Below are 23,537 nucleotides of genomic sequence, written 5' to 3'. Positions count from 1 at the left end.
TTTCTGACCCCGAAACAAACTGCATCCACTGTTTCCTTAACATTGGGTTTTTTGGTCAACTTAGCAAGGTTATCTTTCCCTCACAACCAAAAACACACTTCTTTAGTGACATTGTGACAAAATTGGCTGAAAAGGCTGGACATGCTCTTGCTCTCGCTCTGGTTGATGTGCGCTCCTGCTCAGGGAGAAGTGTCAATAGAATGAGTTCTATGACATACATTTTTGGAAAAAATAATGTTCAGAAACTTGTTTGAATCCTGAAGGAATGTATGGCACAGAAATACTCTGTCAAAGAGTCCAAACTCGATCAACATTTAAGTTCAATCATCTTTGATGTTTAAGTTATTTCAACTTAAATTATCAAACTGACTTGAATGTGCTGAATCTTTTATAACCTATAAAAAAGTTGAAAATTGCTTAAAGCAGTTAAAGCAATGTAACTTATTGATCAAATCTCTTTTTTTACAGTGAAAATAAAGGTACAAAAAGAGGTTTTTTCTTAGTGTAAAGTTTATAGAGTTCTTGTCTATAAAGAGCCTTTTGTGCAATGGAAATGTTAAAGGTTCTTCTTGGAACGAAATTAAAATCAATTACCTTTATTTTTGAGAGTGAATCTCTTTTTTTCCTTTATAGGAAACATTTCTCTTGTCCGCTCTTACTGCACTATCCTCCCCACCAATGAGCAGAATATATATTTATCAAAACAGCATAGCTAACTAGGTCAGCTAAACAAACTCTAGCCTTTAGCTATGAATCTGAGACTGTGTTTTCTCTAGCACCACCTGCTGGTGAGTTAACAGAACTGCAGAAGCTGTATAACAGTTCTCTCTAGAGTTTTTAGGCCATTTGATTTTTGATTTTTAAATTGAGCAGAAACAAAGAAGTTCAGAGTTCATTTATGTGATATGTTGCTGTACAGGATTATCATTGCGATGTCCTTGTTCTTTCATTGAGCTCACCTGAGCTTCTAATCCAGGGAACGCCGTGGCTCTCCGTGGAAGTGTGTGTGGGTCTGTGTTTATGTGTACTCTTCTGCTGAAATGATTAGTGTCGTGTGTGGGAGTGCATACTGCATACATAAGGGAGAGGGCATATTCACCCGTCTAGTAGTTTGTCTATTTTTTTTCAGCTATGAAGCACTTTTGACTTTTAGTGAAAGAACTCCTTTTGAATACACTTTTGACTAGTTAATTACAGCACGTCTTTAATGATGCATTGTGTTTGACATCATTTTGAGATGGAAATGTCTGTGGTGGAAATTACATTTTTGCATTAAAATGGTATTAGTCTTGCCAAGGCTAATTTCATATTGTTTATAACCTAAAGAGAACAGTTAAAAATACTCTGTATGACTAGAAATTATGCACAATTAAAAATATATATGTTAGACTTTATTTTAATGTCTTTGTTACACGTTACATGTACTTGCTATAGTAATAACAGTAATTACATCATGCAATTAACTCAAAGCAAACCCTGTTCCTAACCCTATATTAAGTACATGTTGTTAAAGGTAGTTCACCCAAAAATTAAAACTCATGCCCACTTTATATTGGGTGGCCTTAACTATGTACTAACATTTGAACCAATAATTTGACACACTTTTACAGTGTGCTTTTACATTGTATTTTAATTTTTTTTTTAAACCTGCATGTAATTTCATCTGTATTTTAATTTGCGTAATTACATTTATAATGAGACTTTCCTTACACCTAAAGGGGGGGGGGGGGGGGGTGAAACACTCAGTTTCAGTCAATCTTGAGTGCCTATAGAGTAGTATTGCATCCTTCATATCTCCGAAAAGTCTTTAGTTTTATTATATTTATAAAAGAAAATAAAGGCTGTACCGGGTCTTTCCGGAAAAAAACGAGCGGCGTATTGTGTGGGCGGAGCTAAAGAATGACGATCGCGCACAAAGCGGTGACGTCCTCAAGCGTGGAGAAGAAAACGCTACCCTAAATCAGATTCAACTAATACAGATATGATCCAGAATCAGATCCGGAGGCTGAAATAAATTGAACAGGAGAAACACCAACAGCAGGACGTCCGTCTCTGTGGTATGTACTGTATTTAGTGGACTGTCAACATTTGTGTGTGTTTACTCACAGTTTATGAGGACATGATTCGGTTTATGGACTATTGTATGCGACTAAACCTTAGCAGTAGCAAGCAAAACGGTTTTGCACGTCAGAGTAGTGTAACTTTATACATAGAACAACAATGGAGTAACCGTTAGCGCATTTGAATGAAGAAGCGCACTTTGTGAGAACGCTAGGTTTATGTTTGGGTGGTTTTACAATAAACAAAATGACACCTATAGTGGTCAGCTAAACAAATGTATTTAAACACACACCATAGATCGCATGCTCCATTGATAAATTAACTAACGTTATACACGATCGTGTTGTTTACTGATGTTTACTTACGCAACCATAGCCAACAGCATAGACATTTGAAGCAGTTTTACTCACCGGCTGCTTCCAAAGCAGGACCGTGAACCTTTATCGCTGGGACCTCTCCTTCAAAAACACACTTCTTTACTTCACTTCAGCAGTGACCGTGGAGATCCACTTTTGCGACGCGACTGATGCGTGATGTGATGCTTCTTGTCATTTCTGTGTTCAAATCGATTCAAATGCAGCGCTGCCTTCCAGGAATGCTGTGCTGAAGCGTTGAAGTCGCTCGACGTCACCCATAGGAATAAAGTGGAGCGCGGCGCCACAGAAGTGTTGCTCAGACGACTGGATCTGCACCTGAGAGAGTGTTTATGGGCGTGCATTTCCTCTCTCACTCTGGACACCCCTCCTTATTCTGCTCATATTGTATTGCAAGTGTTTTGCAATATAATATGAGCAGAATAAGTACACTGTACTTATTTTTTATTTTTATTTTTAAGTACATAGTAGTTAAGGCCACCTAATATAAAGTGGGACCGAAAATTATGTAATTTACTTGTCCTAAAGTTGTTCCAAACCTGTATAAATGTGATTTTTCTGTTGAACACAAAGGAAGATATTTCAGAAGAATATTTGTAACCACACAGTGGTGAAACACCATGGACGTCTATAGTATTTATTTCCATACTATGTCAATTGGTTCTGGCCAACATTATTCAAAATATACGAAATTAAGGGTGAGTAAATGACAGAATTAACTGTCGGTAACATGTTAAAAAAATTCTAAATTAAACAGTGTTCTTTTTTCATATGTTATATGTACTACCATAGTTATAACAGTAAATTATGCATAATTCCATGCAACTAACCCTCAACCAAACCCTAATCCTACCCTAACCCCAAGTACATGTAGTTAATTAATGTTACTCAGTGCTTAAATATATATTTACACTGTAACAATGACACTATAAAATAAAGTGTAATCAAACTGTCCCTTTAAAGGAACTGTATTTAAGAAATGTATTTCAATTAATCATAAAATGGCCCTGATGTGTCACTAAACATTAAGAAATCATGTAAATTTTAAATACTTCTATCTCTGAGAACAGTAGTCTGGCCAGGATATTGTCATTTAAATGTTGTTGTTACAGTCCTCAACTGATGTTGTCATGTTGTGTTTTGGCCTGAAGCTCCACCCTCCACCTATCGACCAATCATGAAGTCAGTAGTGTTTGGGCATCTGGGTTGCCAGCTCTGCTCTAGTCCCCACAGCTGCAGCTATAAACCTTCCTGCTGGATCCTGCAGCATATCTGGCAACCTCGAGTCGGGGGGAGGGGATAGTGATTGCAGTACCAGTTTGGGCCACAATCTTACATACACTTCCTTTAATTAACATTACTCAATAACTATGTAAATATATAATTACACTGTAACAAGGACACCTTAAAATACAAAATATTCAGTTTATAAGTGATATTCTCCTTTATTTTTTATTTTTATGTTTTTGCTTGATACTGATAGTTTTGTGTTCTTGGTAAACACGTATGATGCCACAGCTGTAATTTGAGTATATGTTATATATTATAAAATATTATATTTTATTTATACAATAACAACATTTGGGTCTCTTTTTTGATATAGAGCTTAATATTTTAATCCAACAAGGATGCATTCAAATTTTTCAAAATAAATAAAAAATATTTATATTTAAAAGTACCATGGTTTCCACAAAACTATTAATGACATCAATTTCATTTTTGGGTGAACTAACCCTTTAAGCAGCACAGCTGTTTTCAAAATTGACAATAATAAGAAATGTTTCTTGAGCACCAAATCAGCTGACATTTTCAGTTTTCCCATCACAGGAATGAATACTGTATTTTTTGATCAAATAAATGCAGACCTTCAAAAACATTTCAAAATCGACCCTAAAATAAAGCATTTATAGTAGTAAATGCTTTATGCTTGTTTTACTCTTCATTTAGAAAGTCATAGTTTCATTATAGATTTTGTGAAGTTTTGTGATTAATAAAAAAGAGTAAAGCAATAAATAATAATAACAATAAAACATTTTTTTTGTGAAAAGTTGAAAACAACCAACCTCTAGAAACAGCCTAATATCTCTTTATCTCTCTCTGGTTTAATCTCCATCACTCTCTTTACGCCCCACCTCTCTCGATTTCCCTCGTACTCTCATTCCCTCACCTCCCTCCTCTGTCTTTCTGTACATCCCTCCCTCTCTCCCTGATCTCCTCCCTCATTCTGTCTCTTTCATTCTTTCGCTCTCTCTTTCTTTAGCAGTGTGGTCTGGGCATGCTGCCAGCTGGCATGAGCCTTTTTTGAATGAATACCTGATGAAGCTGGTGGTGGTGCGCAGTGAGGTGAGGAGTGGGAGGAGCTGAGCGAGTGAGAGAGCGAGGGAGAGGGAGAGGGAGGGGAAGAACTGGTGGCCTGGCGAGGCCTTGCATAACGCACGTTTGAGTGCTGCAGGCAGGGCTCAGGGCTCAGAGCTCAGCGCTGCCTGTGTGACACACGGGGCCCGGCGGGGCAGGGGGCAGTGCCTGACCACAGCCATGACTTAGAGCAGGAAGGGCCATTGTTCATGCCGGCCACACGGCTGTACCTTCAGTAAGGTGTCAGGGTGTCTCTGCGTCTGTTTGGCTTCTGTGGGAACAGGGGAGAGACTGAGAGAGCGACTCAAATGGCCTCTCTGAACAACAAGGTAAGCTTTAACGCACTCCCACTACACTGTGATTTACTCCAAAGCATGTCTGTTTGTGTATAGCACCTCTCAACCGTATCCAAGGGCATATCTGCAGCTTTCAGGTAGTACTTAAAAAGATCCAAGTTTTGCTTTGTGAAACACATTAACACGTCAAGTTGCTTTTTAAAGTAAAAAAGCTAAAACTATGTGCAATGTGTGCATATCGCTTGTGTTAAGACTCCGAAACTCTTGAGTCGATTGATGATAATGCCAAAAGATATGAGGAGTTCACATCTCTGGTTTGGTATTGATGAAGTGGTACATGAGCGTTAATGACAGAGAAACACTATAGAGTTCTAGCACAGATTCTCTGTTTCTCTGTCTTGTCTTTGTTATTCATGTTCTTTATGATTATCTCTGGACTTGAAAGTGCAAGTCATTCAGCTGCACGTCTTCGTGCAGCTACAAAGCTCTCTCTCTCTCTCTCACACCTGAGAGTTTCCGTTTCTTCTTTCCTTTTGTTGTTTCTACTTTACAACCTGTCTCCGTTTCACTCGCTCTATCCATTTCTGTGCTGTTCACTGTAGAGCTCAGGCACTGGGACAGTTAGTGAGTATCTGCCCACCTTTTAAAGGGAAAGCGCCTCAGAAAAGTGTGCAAGAGGCTACGGTACAGTAAGGTTGTGTAGTGAGCACCTTTAAACATTTTAGATGCAATTTTAAACGTTTTTTTGTACTATTGATATTTATCAGTACATATGAAGTGGGCAGCTCCTTCGAGATTTTGAAGAATTAGACACAATAAATTTAATTATAAATGTATATTATTTTGTTTATTTACATAATTGTATTATTTATTATTATAAGTATACATCTTTTATATTTATATGCATCTATATAATATAATATTATATATTCTAATATAAATATGTATTTTTAGGGATACATTTTATATATATATATATATATATATATATATATATATATATATATATATATATATATATATATATATATATATATACACTGTAAAAAATTATTTAGAAAGAAAGTTACCTGGTTGCCTTAAAAAATGTGCGTTCATTAAAATTAAAATTTTGAGTTAATACAATGAACATTTTTTTGAGATTCGACAACCTTTATTAAAATATTATTAAAAGATTTTGTAAGCATATTGGGTCATTGTGTGTGTGTTTTTTCTGATGACGCAGTGAAACATGCCAAAATAGTGCTATTTGCTATTTATCCAATTTTTTATGCGGTTCAGATACAATAATATTTTGAGTTTCTATTTATTAAACAAATGTTATTAAACTCAAATTTTTTATTTCAATAAACTCAAAATTTTAAGGCAACCAGGTTACTTACTTTTTTAAGTTAAACCAACAAAAAACAACTTTTTTTTTACAGTGTATATATATATATATAATTAAGTCTATAAAAATAAGGCCCAATGTATTCTGTGTTAATATGAAGGAATTTGGCATGAAATAAAAACACTTTTCACAGGTTTTATCCATATTTTAAATTAGCCTTATTTGCATTATTTTGTGTTTAAAGGAAATGTAAACTAACTAATAATGTCCAAAAAAAAAGAATTTTGAAAAATTCAGTTTGAAATAATTTAATTTAAAGAGTATAAAAATAAATGGATACATTATATATTCATATTGCCCTCGATTGTTTTATTTTTATTGTGATAGTTTTTTTCCAAATCTAAAATATGTTTGCATTTTAAATCAATGTGTTCGTTTGTGTGCAGAGTTTCATTCTTGTCAATAATGCTGAGGTTATATTGACTTAAACCTTGTCATCCTCACGGTCATCTCCCATTGACCCACTAATGCAGCCCGCAGAGCTGACATGTATTGTTGTGGTGCATTATTGCGGTGCGAGTGGGGTTTTATGGAGAGAAATGCATTTGGGGAGCCCATGCTTCCTCTCATTCATGTCTGTGATAGATTCACAGTGAATGTCTTTGATTAATGTCTCTGATTTGTCCCCCGGTTCTCCGTGGCTCTGAGGCCCCGGGGACGTGATTCATAATGTTGCCAGGGCTGATGGAGGACAATAAGTTTAGGTTTCAGGTCATCTGATACTGTTCTGTTCCTAGTGCGCTCAGCAAGATCCAGCTGACAAGGCTTTTACACTGCAGTCTCTCTCTCTCTCTCTCTCTCTCTCTCTCTCTCTCTCTCTCTCTCTCTCAACACTCACTACGCTCTTAGTTTACAGTTAGGAGGTGTGTGTGTGTGTGTGTGTGTGTGTGTGTGTGTGTGTGTGTGTGTGTGTGTGTGTGTTGCGTGTGTGTGTTAATGAGAATTTGAATGAGCCTCTGTGCTGGTCTTCTGTTGCTATGTGCTTGTTATTTTACAAGTGTGTGTGTGTGTATAGGTGTAGCATAGTGTTCTCACTAATGTAGGTCAGTAGATTGCTCGCTCCCTCCCTGCTGTGTGTGTGTGTGTGTGTGTGTGTGTGTGTGTGTGTGTGTGTGTGTGTGTGTGTGTGTGTGTGTGTGTGTGTGTGTGTGTGTGTGTGTGTGTGTGTGTGTGTGTGTGTTGGGTTTAATCCTGAGGGATAAGCAGGCAGAGCTGAGAGGACCCAACTGTGAAAGATTAGGACTTGGCTTTCCCCGGGATACCACAGCGACACACCGAGGCATTTTTGTATGTGTGTACACAAAATACCAGCCATTGGCATCAGTGTCATTAATCCTAACTGGCTCTCTGCAGTATCAGGCATTCATTAAAGAATTGTGTAACCTGCAGTCAGTTGAGTTGAGAATATACTACGCCCTCCCTCTCTCTCTCATACTGTGGCTTTCTCTCTCTTTTGCTCTGCTTTTCTTTGAAATATAGTGGTTGCATGCTTTCGTAGTAGGCCTACCTAAATCTAAATAGGGTTGAGTCACGGTTGTCCATAGAAGTCGATAACTATAATGTTATCTGTCAATTTGATGGACTGAAAGAGTCATTTGGAGTTGTAATATTTTTTTCCCCTAATCCCTGGTGTTGGTGATGTACAGAGTTTAAAAACAATTTGATCTCATTCTTTTCTCAATTAATTTTTTGAGTTATAATTTTTGCCTTTATTGGATCGTAGAGAGGAGAGAGGGAAACAGGATCAGAAACTTGGATGTCGAACTTTGCAAAGAACTTATCCATTCACTTTTTTCTCTCTCCAGATTTATGTTAAAATTTAATTAAGTGTGTGTGTTTGTGTATATATATATATATATATATATATATATATATATATATATATATATATATATATATATATATATATATATATATATATATATATACTTATAGATTTGTGTAAATGTATATTTTTTTTAAACAAATTTACTAATTTGAAACAGTTTTGGCAATTCACATAAATCATCTTGTGGTGTGACAAAATCGTTTTTAAAATTAGGAATATTCCATATATGTTTGCAATTAATATGAGATTATAAAAATCACAGGTAATAATTATAAAATATATTAGAAAAGTCTGTGATTTGTACCTATTTGATCTTGTATAATATACAGTTTTTTGAATGAGAAAATATTGACCTGAATTTGAGCTGAGACTCAAAATCAGGTCAATATTTAAGAATGCTACCCACAAGGCTATGACCCCGACCTCACACAATTTCTCATTTTATTTATATATATAATAGATGCACTTATCTAGAAGAAGATTGGACACAAGGGAAGCTGTACTAAAAAACAAAACAATCAAACAAAGCTACCCACCACCACCACCACCACACAGTTTTCATATCTTATTGATTGTACTTTTTGCATAATATGTAGCTGAGTAGATGCAGAAGAGTGGGGAAGCATATATCATATACTCTTGCAGGCAGAGACTAAACAGAGCCGTATCGTACATCAAACTGGGAACAATGAATCACTGATTACCATTTTAATCAGTTTTCAAATATAATCTCATAATAAAGGTTTTAGTTCAGCGCAAGCATTCAAGGACCTGGCAGAGACCAGTTTAAACCTCTAGAATTGCCTTTAGAGTAAGTTATAATACCATCTGGATAATATTGTCATCTACCATGCATGATTACTTAAATCATTAATTAAAATGATTATGATAATGGGGTTATTAACATGCTTGATTGCCCTTGTCTGAATCAAATTATGGTAAAGGAAAAAGACTTACAAGAGAGGTTGGGGGTGGTGCAAAGAGAGATGAAAAGATATATGAGCCAAAGGGAAGGAATGAGAGTGTAACGGGTGGGGTGGGGGGTAGAAAAAAGAGGCAGGAAACACTGATTGAGAGAGTGCTGAGAATAAACACCCTGCTCAATGTCAATAGCGTCAATCAATAATGTTCAGCTGTTGTGTAACCTTTCTACACTACTTTGACTTGAGAGCAAACAGAGAGGACATACTCCTGCTGTTTGTAATCAGCTGAGGGCTGTTGTGTCTGATTTAAGTGATGACATGACCTTCTGAACCTAAATATAAACTTTGATATTTGATACCGCCTACAACACTTTTAAGGTTCTTTTGTCCAATTTTAAAGGTCCCGTTTTTCACGATTCCATCTTTCAAACTTAAGTTAGTGTGAAATGTTGCTGTTAGAGCATAAATAATACTTGTAAAATTATAAAGCTCAAAGTTCAATGCCAAGCGAGATATTTAATTTAACAGAAATTCCCTTTCTAAGCCTACAGCGAACGGCCGGTTTGGACTACACCGCTGCACTTCCTTCATGAATGACGTCACTAGAACCGTTTGTTGACTAACCCTCCGCCCACAAGTACACGCAAAATAGGGGGCGTGGTCTTGTTGCTCTCCCACGTGGAGAAGAGCGCATTCAGTGCTTGCATCTCCCCGTTATGGTAAGAGGCGGGACCTTTCCAGGCAAAGTGCGCTAAGCTGCTGTCCAATCACAACATGGGAAGCGCTGGCCCAATCAGAACTCGTTACGTGTTTCTGAAGGAGGGACTTCATAGAACAAGGAAATCATCAGGCTGTTTTTAGGACAGAGAAAACAGCGCTGTTCAGATAAGTAAAAAAAAAACGGGTTTTTTTACACGCGAAACATGAACTCATGTTATATTGCACACTGTAAACATAATCAAAGCTTCGAAAACGCGTGAAGAACGGGGCCTTTAAAACATTGTCTGAGGATATGAAGTTTGACAGGCACACTATAGTGATGGTATCAGATGCTAATACCATGGTAATTTGATTAGGGCTGGGACTCGATTAAAAAAATTAATGTAATTAATTAGAGGCTTTGTAATTAATTAATCGAAATTAATCGCATTTTAATTGCATATAAATATTTGACCTGAGAACAATGAGAAGTCATTTTTCACATGTATTTTTATTATACCATTGAATAATGACTGAATACTTAAGCTTAATCAACAAAATATAGTTTATTTATTTCAGTCCAGCAGACCAGCGCAATGTTTGCCATTAAGTGTAGCAAAAGCATATTTGTGATATCTGAGGCTCGATGTGCTGCGGTGATACCCAAATTCCTTGTTGTATAGCTTGCACACAACCATGCTCTTGACGACGCTTCCATTCTTTCGTTTTTTAAAATAAAATTTCCCATCCACGGGGCCAAGCAAAGCAGTCTCATCAGCTTCTTCGTTCATGTTCACTCATGCCCTGCGTCTCAATCAGCTCCCTAGTTCAGTAGTCAGGGCACTGATCAGGACATAAGTCAATGGGCTGACTCCCTGATCAGTGCCCTGACTACTGAACTAGGGAGCTGATTGAGACGCACCCATGGTTTGTTGTTGTCGTGACTCCTGAGCGAGCGCTAGTTGGTGTTCCAGTATAATCGGTCCATCGAAACTCATTCATTGAAAAACGTTCCGCGGTGCAAAAATAAGTGTGGTTAATATATATATATTTTTTTTGCGTAATTAATTAACGCGTTAAAGTCACGTAATTAATTAATCTTAATTAACGCGCTAAAGTCCCGGCCCTAAATTTGATATATCATGGTTCTAAATTATTACCATATTCATATACTATGGCATTTATCTGGTTTTTCATGGTACATACTTCAAAGAATATCATAGTATTGCCATGTCCAAATAAACATAGTACTACCATTGAGCAATGCGACGGTATGGTGCATCATATAGTAATACCATAGTACTACCATCTGATACCTGTTACTCCAAGATACGTCCAAGAATACTATTTTGATACATGTCCAAAAGGTGTGGTATTTTATGGTATTTTGTAAATGTAGTATTATAATAGCACATGTCCAAAAAAAAACACAGTGTTACTGTGGTGCCTTGTCCAGTAAACCATGGAGACTTCTGTATCCAAAAACATGATTCTTAAATTGTACATATCCAAAACCTCATGGTAATACTATGGTACATTTAGTTACTTTTGTGCAAGTGTTGCAAACGCACAAAAAATGAGCCGGTATACAGACCTGCTCTTTTATAGCACTGCGACACTTGTTAAATCATCAGGGCCTGTTTATCATGCAAAACCACCCTCCCACCAGTTCTGGACAACAGACGCAGCTGAATGGGTCCAATCAATAGAGCTCAGGGAGAAATGTCAAACAAGCCATAACACTGCACAACATCACTGTTTCATCACGTGTATACACTCTGGAGTGGGAGGGAGAAGAAAAAGACTTTCATAACACACTTGTCCATTCATTAATCGATTAGTCCAAATCCAAAGTAATAGCATGCGTTTGTAATCTTGCATCAATATGTGACTTGCTTATTCTCTAACCTCTTTCTTTTTGTTTGATGCCACCCAAGACATGTTGGTCAATGTAGTTGCAATCGGTATCAACTTGATGTAGGTATGGTTGTAAACGATTGTAGTAGTCCTCTACTAACAGCAAGTCATTCATCTATTCAAATCTTACTCCATTATACCATATAAACACCCACTTTTCACAATTCAGTCAATTCATGACGGATAAAATAATCCCTTCCTACACTTTTTCTCTTAGAATATCCTTTTTGTAAAAATGACTCATTACAGAAGTAAAATGGGTTACAAATGCTATTCCATTTCAACTTTTAGATGTTTATATCATATTTTCATAGTATAGTAGATGGGCTTCCAGTCTAATTTGTGAATGTATGTTGCATGATGGTGAATGTGTTACTCTGGCTTTAAATAGGCCCTGAGTGCAGAGTGCTGGTTCATTATTAATGATGCTCACACTGTGTGTTCCATCTTGCCCTCCAGGGGGTCCACTTACATACTCCAAACACGCACACAATGAGTTTTATCCACAAGATACTGATGCCCACTCACATGTATAGTAATATTTTTAAAAACTGTTGAATGCACTGAACTAGCTTTTTTAATTTAAAGTGTCTTGACAAGTTTATAGATCTGTCTTAAAACAAAATCACCTTAATTATGTCCGATTTGCTTTTTTTCAGGTTCTTCCTGCAGTCCTGGAGACTCGCTCTCAGAGGGAAATGATTCCACATGAATTGCATGGACCGCTCTCCCACGGCAGGTGTGACTTCCATTGCTTAAGACTGAAATCTGTGTCCATCCAACCTTAGGCACAGGACATATCCCCTCTCACCACCACTCTCCTCTCTACCCCATCCCCATCCTTGCTCCGAGCCAAATCAGTGGGAGGGCACACTCTGTTAGCAAGACAAACTGAGACCAAGAGGGAGAGGAAAAGAGCGAGAGAAAAAAGACAAGAGGAAGAAACATCCTGAAACTGTGGTACAAGATTCTCAGGCACCATGAAGTCCAACCAGGAGCGGAGCAATGAATGCCTTCCCCCAAAGAAGCGTGAAATCCCAGCAAGCACTCTACCCTCAGAGGATAGGCCCATGGTGATGGCGCCTGCGAGTGAGAGCCAGCGTGGGGGGAACCTGGCATGGCTCGCCAGTCTGGCAAGTGGGCATGACAGAGGGCGACAACACATCAGCACCTCCGCAGAATCGGATGGGCCTCAATACAAGCCGTTGTCAGCAACGGCTGAGTGTGCACCTTCCTCATCCTCGCACTCAACCAGAGCTCCACCTTCTGTCACCACAATACCTGGAGTGTACACGTCAGCCCTCTCTCAGCCTGCTGGCACCATCCAATACACACCCCTGACTCCCAATCTACATTTCATCAGCTCTCCGTACCCATATGCTGGCTACATTTCTCCGCTAGTTTCTCATTCGGCTGCCACCACTACCACACAACGTGAGGTTTATGCCAGCACGCTTTCTCCAGCATCCAAAATTGACCAGCACCACCATTTGGGCCGTTCAGGCCTGGTCACCACTGACAACACCTCTTTAGCCCACTCCACCCAATATGTCCAAATTGCTGGTTCTCCTCTAAGCGTATCCCCCCGAACTGCTCCATCACCCCATGCTCACTTGCCTCTACATTTACACCCTCACCACACGTTCCCCCTCAGTGGCCCCTCGCAGGTCTTAGTTCAGTACACAGATGGGCTTTTACCCAAGAGGGAGGAGACAAGGCCCAGGGAGATACTTAACGGAGAGTTGGAAAAGGACAGACGCTTTGGTCCATCTCCTGAGTCCAGTGCAGGGAAGCAGGGCAGCAATGCCAAAGGGGGTTCCTCCCATCAGCACCAGATTCACCAGCAGCAGAGCCCACGTCATTATGAGGCTCGGCATGTGGTGCTACCTGCTGAATATGCGCAGGATAGTGCAGCCATGCGGACCTCGTTGGTGCTGGTTCCAAACAGTCATAGCTCCAGTGTTGCTGATCCTGGAGGTACACCAGACAAGCTGCCTCCCCCAACATCCCACACTGAAAAGGGGGGGATTTGTGTAGGCAAACCTGTCTCCCGCAGTTGCTCCTCCTCTACCACCCTTTCATTTCCTCCTCCCCTTCCACCTCTGGACAATCTGAAGGGAGCAGTTACCACACTGTCTCCCCATGCAGTTATCCAGACCACACATAATACCACAGAGTCACTCTCTCTGGGCCCTCCCTCCACCAATTTCTACCCCACCCAGCAGCCCATCATTGGTTACATTGCCGGCACAGGGCACCAGCAACCTCTCAGCTACCACACCAGCCTACCCCAGCACCTGGTCATCCCTGGAACTCAGCCCGTCATCATCCCAGTAAGTGGAACCGAAGCTACTGCTACATCAACCACAACGCCCTTGTCTGCTGCACTGCCCCATGCTTTCGTCACCTCAACGGCCCCCAGAGTGGAGAATTTTGAACCTCCGGCCCCATACTCCCACCCTGCCGCAGCTGTGGTTCAAGCCCAGCTGCATCTGCCTGTGGTTCCAGCCCCTGCCAGCCTGCTGACGACTCCACCGCCACCCTCAGCCCCTTCGCTGCCTCCTTACTTCACAAAGGGCTCCATCATCCAGTTGGCAGATGGGGAACTGAAGCGGGTGGAGGACCTGAAGACGGATGATTTCATTCAGAGTGCTGAGATCAGCAATGAGCTGAAGATTGACTCCAGCACTGTAGAGCGCATCGACAGCAGTCATACTCCTAACTTCGCTATTATTCAGTTTGCTGTAGGAGAACATCGCTCACAGGTGGGATAATATATTTTTGCTTTACAGTTGCTGTAGCAATGTTTGATGTCAAGTCTGAGCATCTATTTCCAATGTACACAAGGTAGTGTTAATTTCGTCAGACCAAACAAGACAAAATATGTTCGTCAACGACCTTTTTTCATGACTAAGACGAGACGATGACGAGACTGCACCAATGTCCAAAATTGCTGACTAAGACTCACAAAAAGCACACAAAAGTGAATATTAATGAATGCGAGCAAATACAATTTAACACAAGAAAAGTTTAAAATAGCTCCTAAAAAGGCAAACTTATGTTCCCTTATATCTTATATGTACAGTAGGCTATATATTAAGTGTTTCATTCAACAAAAATCATTTATCAAGTGTATTTTGTCTGGTAATTATGACATTTAACCAATATTTGAGATGTGTGAATCACTATTTGACTGAAATGGTATTACAAAATAATCTCAGAAATAATTTATGTAAAAAAGACTTAAATGTTTTAACTAAAGCTTGACTAAGAAATATTGAGTTTTCTTTAGACTAAAACTAAACTAAAATGACAACACTTGTAGTCAACTAAAACTTGACTATGATACACTTGTTTTTTGTCTTTTGACTAAAACTAGACTAAAATGACGAGACTTTTAGTCGACTAAATGTTGACTAAATATAAAAAGATATGTGAATGACTAAAACTAACAAGGACATTTAGGACAAGATTAAGACTAAGACTAAATTAAAAATAGGTGACAAAATTAACACTAACACAAGGATATGGGTGGGCGATATATCGGTAGAAATAAAAGTAGAAATTGGTCAAATGGTATACATTTGTATAGTATCATTGTACAGAGCACAATGCACAATGGTAGTAAAATAATTTATTAGAAAAATAAATTTATGGAATTGACCCTTGACTAAGCCCCTGTAATTATATTGTTATAAATAAGTTTTCTAGAATATTGCTTATGTTTCCCACCCTCTATGAACAGACAGTACATACTGCATAACTGCAATGATTTTTCAAATGCTTATATGTATATTTTTATGGAATGTATATTATAAGGTATATGCAGTTCATTTTTTAAGGTTATCATTCACATTAGAATCCCAGTCATTTGAATCCTGCTGTCCTAAGAGGTGGAAATACATGGCAGTATATTTTGCCCCTTAAAGACATTTTTATAACATGCAGATGGTATCCAAATATTATTTTAATTATTTAAAATAAATACAATTTTTTTAAAAAGTATTATTTAATATTTAACATTACTCACTGAAAACAATCTTTATGCCTTTTACAAATACCCAGGGATCTTCTTTACTTTATTGTATTTTTCATGGATTTTTAGCATCTGTTTAAATAGCCATATGATAGTCATTACATTTATTTTTGATATGCTTTGAGGGTGGGAATGTCCTCCTATATGAACTCCACCTGCGCTCAATCAGTGTAACTAGATGTGGGGTAAATTGGCAGCTGAAATCATCTCGCTGTTCCATAATCCCTCCCCTGGCTGTCCCCATGGCATCTTTGTTTAGTTTGTGTGGGATTCACTGACAGAATTGAGTCATTCCTTATTTCTGCTTCCTTCTGTTGTACTGTGAGTAGGCTGTATGAAAAATCTGCTTCATTTGTCTGGGAGTTGAGATGGGGCCACCCACTCAAAAGCAGTTCTAAAGTCTGTCAGTTAGAGAGGCGCTGATTAACAGATGCTATTTAGCAAAGCCATTCATTCATATCATCAGGCATTTGTTCATGAATTTTACTGTATGAATTCCATGTCCTCTTTTTTGCCTCCCTTTTTCTCTTGCAGGTCAGCGTGGAGGTTCTAGTAGAATATCCTTTCTTTGTGTTCGGCCAAGGCTGGTCATCCTGTTGTCCAGAACGGACTAGCCAGCTGCTCGAGTTGCCATGCACCAAGCTTTCAGTCGGTGACGTCTGCATCTCCCTCACCCTGAAAAACCTGAGGAACGGCTCCATTAAGAAGAGCCAGGGGCAAGTCTTGGATGCGCCTACCCTTGGTCCACCCCTTAAATCACCCAAAGCACTCTCAAGCGGCACGCGTGGAGGTGTTCGGCACACAGAACAGGAAAATGGACTCGGGCAGTGTGTAGATCAGAGAGGTGGTCAAGGCAATAGAGAGAATGGAGAACTGAGGTTTGGCGAAAGAGAAAACTGCAAAGCACCCCCGCTCCCGGAATCAGAGTCCGGCGGTAAACCCACAGGCCGTAAAAGGAGGTGGTCAGCCCCCGAAGGGCGCAAAGTAGAAAATCCTGAAGGAGAGCCCCCTTTAACGTTCCCCAAGCCTTCCTTCATCCCTCAGGAGGTTAAAATCAGTATCGAAGGCAGATCAAATATTGGCAAGTGAACACGCATTGGACTGTCGGATTTTAAAAGCAAAATATGCCCTCAGAATGTTTTTTGTTTGAGCTCTGATTTGGTTTTCTATCCAGCTTACGTAAAGGCTCAATTGACTCAGTGTGTACTTTATCTCTTCTAACATTGTAATAGATGCATTCAATATTACACAAACAATTGGTGCAATTCATTTGAATGGTCAAATTCAGGGCAGATGTAGTACAAGGTGAGATGTTATGAGACACCTGAGCACCGCATTATATCCTGAAGGCTTCAGTGTATACAATCAGTCCCAGCTAACAAATCTATCTAGTCTCTCACCTATGATATCCCCTCCTTTTCTTTTTTTGACCCATGCAAACTTGGTTCAGCTGCACCTAGTGGCAATTAAAGCATTCGTCTGCTGAGAGAACCTGAAAATATTAGTAAGGGAAGATGAACAACTGGTGTGAATGACATTGCTAATGGTGGCAGAACGGAAATCACTCCTCCGCTGTTTGCTGGAGTTTACATGATGTCAGCCATCTTGTTTAACTGTGACATAAAAGAGACTATCCAAATCAATCCTAACAATATAGAGCAGCATCGTCAGTGCAGTAAGACTAGCATAGATTATATTAACATTTATTGAAATGCAAGAAGAGGTTTCCAAATACTATGGTACAGGCCAAGAGAGATGGTGTCATTGAGCGGGGACAGTTGCCCCACAGAAAGACGAAACTATCATTTTAAACAGGGAAGATGGATGTCTATTTTTATATATCCAACTGTCTAACCTTTTATTTAACTATTTTTGTAGTTTTTTGCATGTTTAAATATTCTGTCTCACTTTTCAAACCCTCCTATCATACCTGATGGGTAGAATTTTTTTTTTTTTTTTTTTGGTAATGTGTAAACCTTGCAATCAGGGGTCATTTTTTTACGTAGACACAGGATGGATTCTTTCTTGATGCATACACACACAATGGTGAGTAGTCCTTTGTTTTAGTGCAGTCTCACCTGTTTTTGTTGTTGTTTTTTTCAAACGAAAGAACGTGCGAAAGTCGTCTGAGGAGGATGAGATGAGTGATGTCCTGAAGCACTTAGTTAAAACACGTCATGCTCACTAGCTGATAGTCAACTGAGTCAAATGATGATTATTATATTAATTATTACTATTATTATTATTGCTACTACTATTTTCTGTTGATCTTTTAACATGAACACAGTACTGTATGCTGTATCATGAATTGGATGTCGTGTGGCACTCTGTGGGAATGCGATTGCTCACAAGGGTCGCTGTGAAAGGATGAATGTAAAAGTTAAAGTAAGAGCAAAATGAGATTTTGTCCCTTAAGAGGACTGCTTTAAAGGAAGCACTTTTTTTCATTGCGTCTTATTGGCTTAGCCATCTCAAGCAAGCTGACGGCTTGAGAAAAGACGGGCACAAGAGGCCGTGGCCCGTTAAACAACTGCCATTTAAGTCATTTAAAGCAAAAAAAGTCAAATGAAAGTGTGAATGCAGATGGAAATAAATACAGAGACTGTTTATATATTTACAAGAGATGTGAGAGATGACGTGAAAGTGAGAAACTCTGGTTAAAGAAATCTTTGGAGGATCGAAGGGTGTCATATACCTGTTTGTTAGCGATGTATGTGGTCGTGCACGCATGCGAGTTCGTGTGCCGCCGCGCACGGGCTTATACACATAAAAACGTACACGGTTACGGTAATTTTCAATCATGTTGAAATGTCATGTATTTTTTTGTACATTAACATGTATAGAACTGCATATGCTATATCTATCTTACTGTATGAGAGCGCAAGACTACATGAGCACGTTTTTAGTCCCGTCCCCCAAGACACTGACACATCGAACGTATGTGAAAACAGTCATGTAGTAATTTCAGTGATCTGTAGAATATTTGTGTGAGTGTTTGTGTGTGTGCGTGCGTGTGTGTGTGCGTGTGTACATACCACACATATTATAAATAGATATTTAAGTTCTACTTAAAAGAATATTGCAATTTGCACATCTGGAGAGATAGTAACATGATTTATTTTGTTTTCTGCCAGCACAGGACAGGGCCGAAAACCCAATTTTTACTGAAATGTAGCAGTTTCTTGACATGTTTGCTTGGTTCGCAGGTCTGTTGGGTTCATTTTCATTAGGAAAACAAGGAAGCCCCTTTTGAGGGGGTTGGAATCACACACAAACACATGAAAGCAGGATTGTGCATGGTGCTGTGTCGAGGCGTTCACTTCGTAGGGGTGGATGAAGTCATGGCCTGTAGCCTGCATACTTGTCGAGTCATTCGAGCGGCCACACTCAAGTTAGCTTGGGTAGGTGAAGATCTGGCAGGGAAATGGGTAGTAGTGAAAAATAAAAGATGGATGGATGGATTTAATGAGTGGTGGAGGGTGGGTGAGTGCACCCCATATACAATTTGAAAATGCTTTATTTTTTTATAATAAAACAGGGTTTCTCAGATCAACACCACAATCGTGCATTTTTTCTTTTTTCCATTTGACATGGCGTCTCTGTCCCCGTGTAATGTGCGTGTTGTAGTTTGACTTAGATTGTGTGTGTGTGAATGTATCTGCTTCAACCAATCAAACTTGATATTTTCATTGTGTTTATTTTGGGCCAAAAGGTAGAAATAAGATGTGATGTTGTTTGTCCATTGAACCACCCCAAGAACATGACTGTCAATGGCGAATCGGTCTTGCATTCGTTTTGTTTTTCTTATCTTTCACTGTTGTCCTTCTCTTTGTGTAATGATCAGTGTTTCGATGTTGCTCATTGCTTCGGTCATTTTAGAGTCTGCCTCCTTCTGGTTGCACAGTGCGGTTCCACGTACACGAGAAGCATTCCGAACAACAGCACGTAGCAATAACCCTTAGTCTCTAGTGCTGAACCAAAAAAAAACGAACTAACAGAGAACCGGACATCAATGCCAGATCTTCTGTTTGACCTCAGCAAGCTGTTTTTTTTTATCCTCTTTAGGTTGATTTGCGGTTTGCACAGCCAGCCCTCAGTAACTTCAGGGAGAAATGTAAATGAATATGCAGTGACAGAGTCTGTCCCCTCCTAGCCGTCTTAACCCATAATCGATAGTGACCTCCAGATGCTCTTCAGGTGCCCATACAGAACCAGTACGCCTCTCTCTCAGAGTATGTTTACCCAACCGCAACCGTTAGCTACCTTCCGTTGCCTGGCATGTACGTGCGACCTCTTTCTCTCCCGCTATAGTTCAAGAACGCCGTTTTCTTTTCTCTTTTCAATCTGTCTCTCTCTCATTCATAGCCATAGAACCTTGACAGTATTTGTTACGGAGTTTCATATTGCCTAGCCTGTCGACATTAGTTTTTTGGGGGGTCAATTATGACTGTAGCTCACCTACAATACCTATTAAAGTCGATTTGAATTGACATTTCATACCATTTCCTTCCATAATGTGACATATTCCAGAGTTAAATAAGAAATCAAGAAAAGTTTGCTTTTTTTTTTTTTTACCAGAATGCTGTCAAGACTAAATACAAGTTTGCTAAAATATATCTAAATTGGTTAAATAGTTTTTTTTTTTTTTTCTCACAATAAGACCTGGAATTAGCACTGAGGAAGTAAATAGGTCCGATTTTGATTCATGTTGACTTTAAATGTCACTTGTTATCGACCAGGAGACAAGCAAGTGTATATGTTCAGTTCCATGTATGTTATTTGTTTGCATTTGGACTTGAGGATTTGAGTGTCCATGTCACTGTTTGTGTATCTGATATTGAGAAACAAGTCCAACTGCAAATGAATTAAATATGCTTGGCGTGCGATGACCTGAATGAATGAAACATCACAGATGTTCTGTGCCATCACATTTGATGGTCATCACAGACAAAGAGAATAAAAGATGCACATGGTACAGCTGGCGCTTTATTGTGCTGATAATGACGGTCTCTTATGACATCCAGTGCTGAGAGACAAGCGAAATAAAGAACATTAAAAGTGGTGGCTGCTGTTTTGACACCTATTTTTTTTAGCATCAATGTCACATGAAACTCAAACCCCACTGGTGATGTTCTAAACTCCTCTTCTGTTTAAGCTTGACATGCTTCACGCGTAACAGTTTGTGCCATCCACATGTGGTTTCCAGTCATACACCTTCTCCCACAAATTGTATTCTTTGTTGCCTGTGGGTTTTATGATTTTAATTTGCTGTTTGTGGGCAAATATTGTGTTTCACTTTGTTAAAATGTTGCACATTTCTGATTCCCCCCCCCCCCCCATTTTCTTTGGCAGAGGGATGACTTTGCTGTTTCTGACATTATGAAATCATCATTTGCTTTTTTGATAAAGGTCAAAATCTTTCCTTGGGCTTACTCAGGGATGGGAAATAGGTGTGAATGTGTGTTTTGAGGAGGTTGTGTGACCTTTGAAAGGTTTGTGTACATGTAAAGACATGCGTATATATATATATATATATATATATATATATATATATATATATATATATATATATATATATATATATATATATATATATATATATTCTTGTGTGTGTTAATCTGCTGTAACCAGAAGCAGTCATTTCATTGGCCCTGTGCTTTGGTTTCCCACGTCTCTACACCATATGAGGCCTTCCTAAAACACTCTGTCCGTCTCCGTGCAAGCGTCTGTATCTGTTTGTCCCCATCCCAAGCTGTCTGTCCGTCTGCCTGTTGTCCCTCTGACGTCACAAGCCCAGATCCTCACACATGCAAGATACTGAAAAAAGACTGAGAAATGATTCATCGACCTCATCAAAGTGGGGACCACTTTTATAGAAACAAACGAAAACAAAATGCACATTTTTGTCATTTATAGAATAGATAGACTTGATAATACTGTTTCAGCACTTTCTAATCCCAAGGAAGATAGGGTGAGAGTATGGTGTCATCGCAGTTTCTCCCCTCCGATACGAATTCCCTCCGTCTCGGCCCGTTCCTGGGTCCAACGGGTTGAGACGACGAGGACAGAGAGTTGAAATAAAGTTTGAACGGTCCTCTGCGAACCTGAGATGACTTTACTTTTCGTTGTACTGATGTGTGCTCGAACACCATCGTTCTGTTTTGTTTTATTTTCATGTTTCTCTATATTTGACCTTGCTTCATGTACTTTGGACTTTGTACTTTTGCTTCGGTCTCCTCTGTAGCACTCTTTTATCATGGTAGGAGACGAGAGAAAAGTGTTTTAATGAATGTTTTTAAGAGCGGCTCTGTGAAAGCTCTCTCTCGCTCTCCTCCTCTCTCTCATAAGAGGAGCACCGCTGACTTTTCCTTGTTTTTACTTTCATTTTTTCTGGCACAAATGACAAAAATGATGAATGTTGGATTGCGAGTTTCAGCAGTTTGAAAAATAAATCAAAAGTTTTTCTTTTCTTTTATTGTGGCTCTCATTGAACGAAAAAAAAAAAAAACATTTATTTTGAGTTTGCTTTTCTTTGAAATTAGTTGCAAAATCAGTCAGGATTTCTCTGTTCAACTTGACTGTTGTTTGACATCTTGTCAATTGTCCAAACAGCTGGATTAATAACTCAGGCTGATAATCTTCTACAGGCCCACATTATGGTTTTATTTTACCCTAACTTATGTATGGGCTGCTCGATGTGGGTATTGTAACTAGTCTTATTGTTAATGCTATAATTGATATATGACCATTCAGCTATATCAGTGCTGGATAGTGAAAGCAGTGCACACTTCTTAAAAAAGGAGGCATGCCCGGCCCTCGTCTCTCACGTCCTATTGGTGAGCCGGTAAACAGACAAACGCTTCCTCAGAGAGAGGTGCATCCTGTGTTCTGTTACCCTCATCTGGCCAGAGCGCAGGAACGAGACTCAAGCAACTCTCCTCTGTTGAATCTTCAGGAGTATTTGTCACTGTTGGGTTAAACTGGACACTCAACCATGGTTAACCACTGAGAACTAAACGCCAGGGACGTTTTGACCATCACAGGCCGGAACCGACTCGTGTACAGATGCTGTTTTCACATACCCAACGTCACCTTCACGCATAGCAATCAACAGCCTCGTAACGTGTGTATTTATCCTTCAGAATTTGTACAACTACACTCTCAAGACAACATATCTTCAAGAAAAAAGGTCATTTTGTAATTCTGGATTTCTTGCCAATGAATGCTTAATAAGATGTCTCTGTAAAATTGTACTCTGTAAAATCTTTTTAGGCCTAATTTTAACGTGTCGGTCATTTCCAAGTATGTTTTTGTGTAGATTCTGAATGAATGGTGAAGGTATTTTCTCATGAATAATCGCCCCATTATTTTAAATGCTGAGGCCAGATAAACTATTAGCTCGAGGTGAAATAACACTATGTACACCTTGTCAGGTGAACAGCGTTCGGTTATCATTAAATGTGCACGCATGTCCAGCCACCACTAATTTTTGTTTTCGCTTTTGAAACTGAAATGTTAAGATGTGTTATGTGATACACAGGAAGCCATTGGTCATTCCTCAGGAAGGAGTGGGTTCAGATTTAGCAGTAATACCCCAGGTTTGCTGGAATAGATGTGTTGCAGGTCTTGTCATAAAGAGATTTGAAGTCTTCCATTGG

At 39.1% G+C, this 23,537-nt stretch overlaps 1 protein-coding gene across 3 annotated transcripts in view; it reads left to right on the top strand.

Moving 5' to 3' along the window:
- The window catches only part of atxn1a (ataxin 1a), a 130,972-nt gene extending 110,131 nt beyond the window's left edge, over positions 1-20,841 (top strand). For 2 of the 3 annotated variants that reach the window (XM_067426713.1, XM_067426712.1), the window contains 2 exons: positions 12,503-14,608; positions 16,414-20,841. In XM_067426713.1, coding sequence (XP_067282814.1) covers positions 12,824-14,608; positions 16,414-16,968 — 2,340 coding nt within the window. In that variant the 5' untranslated portion in view covers positions 12,503-12,823 and the 3' untranslated portion in view covers positions 16,969-20,841. Of the gene's footprint in view, positions 1-4,981; positions 5,120-12,502; positions 14,609-16,413 lie in introns of those variants that run through there. The other variant, XM_067426714.1, reaches the window with a different exon arrangement.
- Positions 20,842-23,537: the final 2,696 nt, after the last annotated feature.

The sequence above is a fragment of the Pseudorasbora parva genome, chromosome 19, assembly GCF_024679245.1.
Source record: "Pseudorasbora parva isolate DD20220531a chromosome 19, ASM2467924v1, whole genome shotgun sequence".
Taxonomy (NCBI): domain Eukaryota; kingdom Metazoa; phylum Chordata; class Actinopteri; order Cypriniformes; family Gobionidae; genus Pseudorasbora; species Pseudorasbora parva.
The sequence above is the reverse complement of the archived record's forward strand: the minus strand, read 5'-3'. Positions and strand labels throughout refer to the sequence as shown.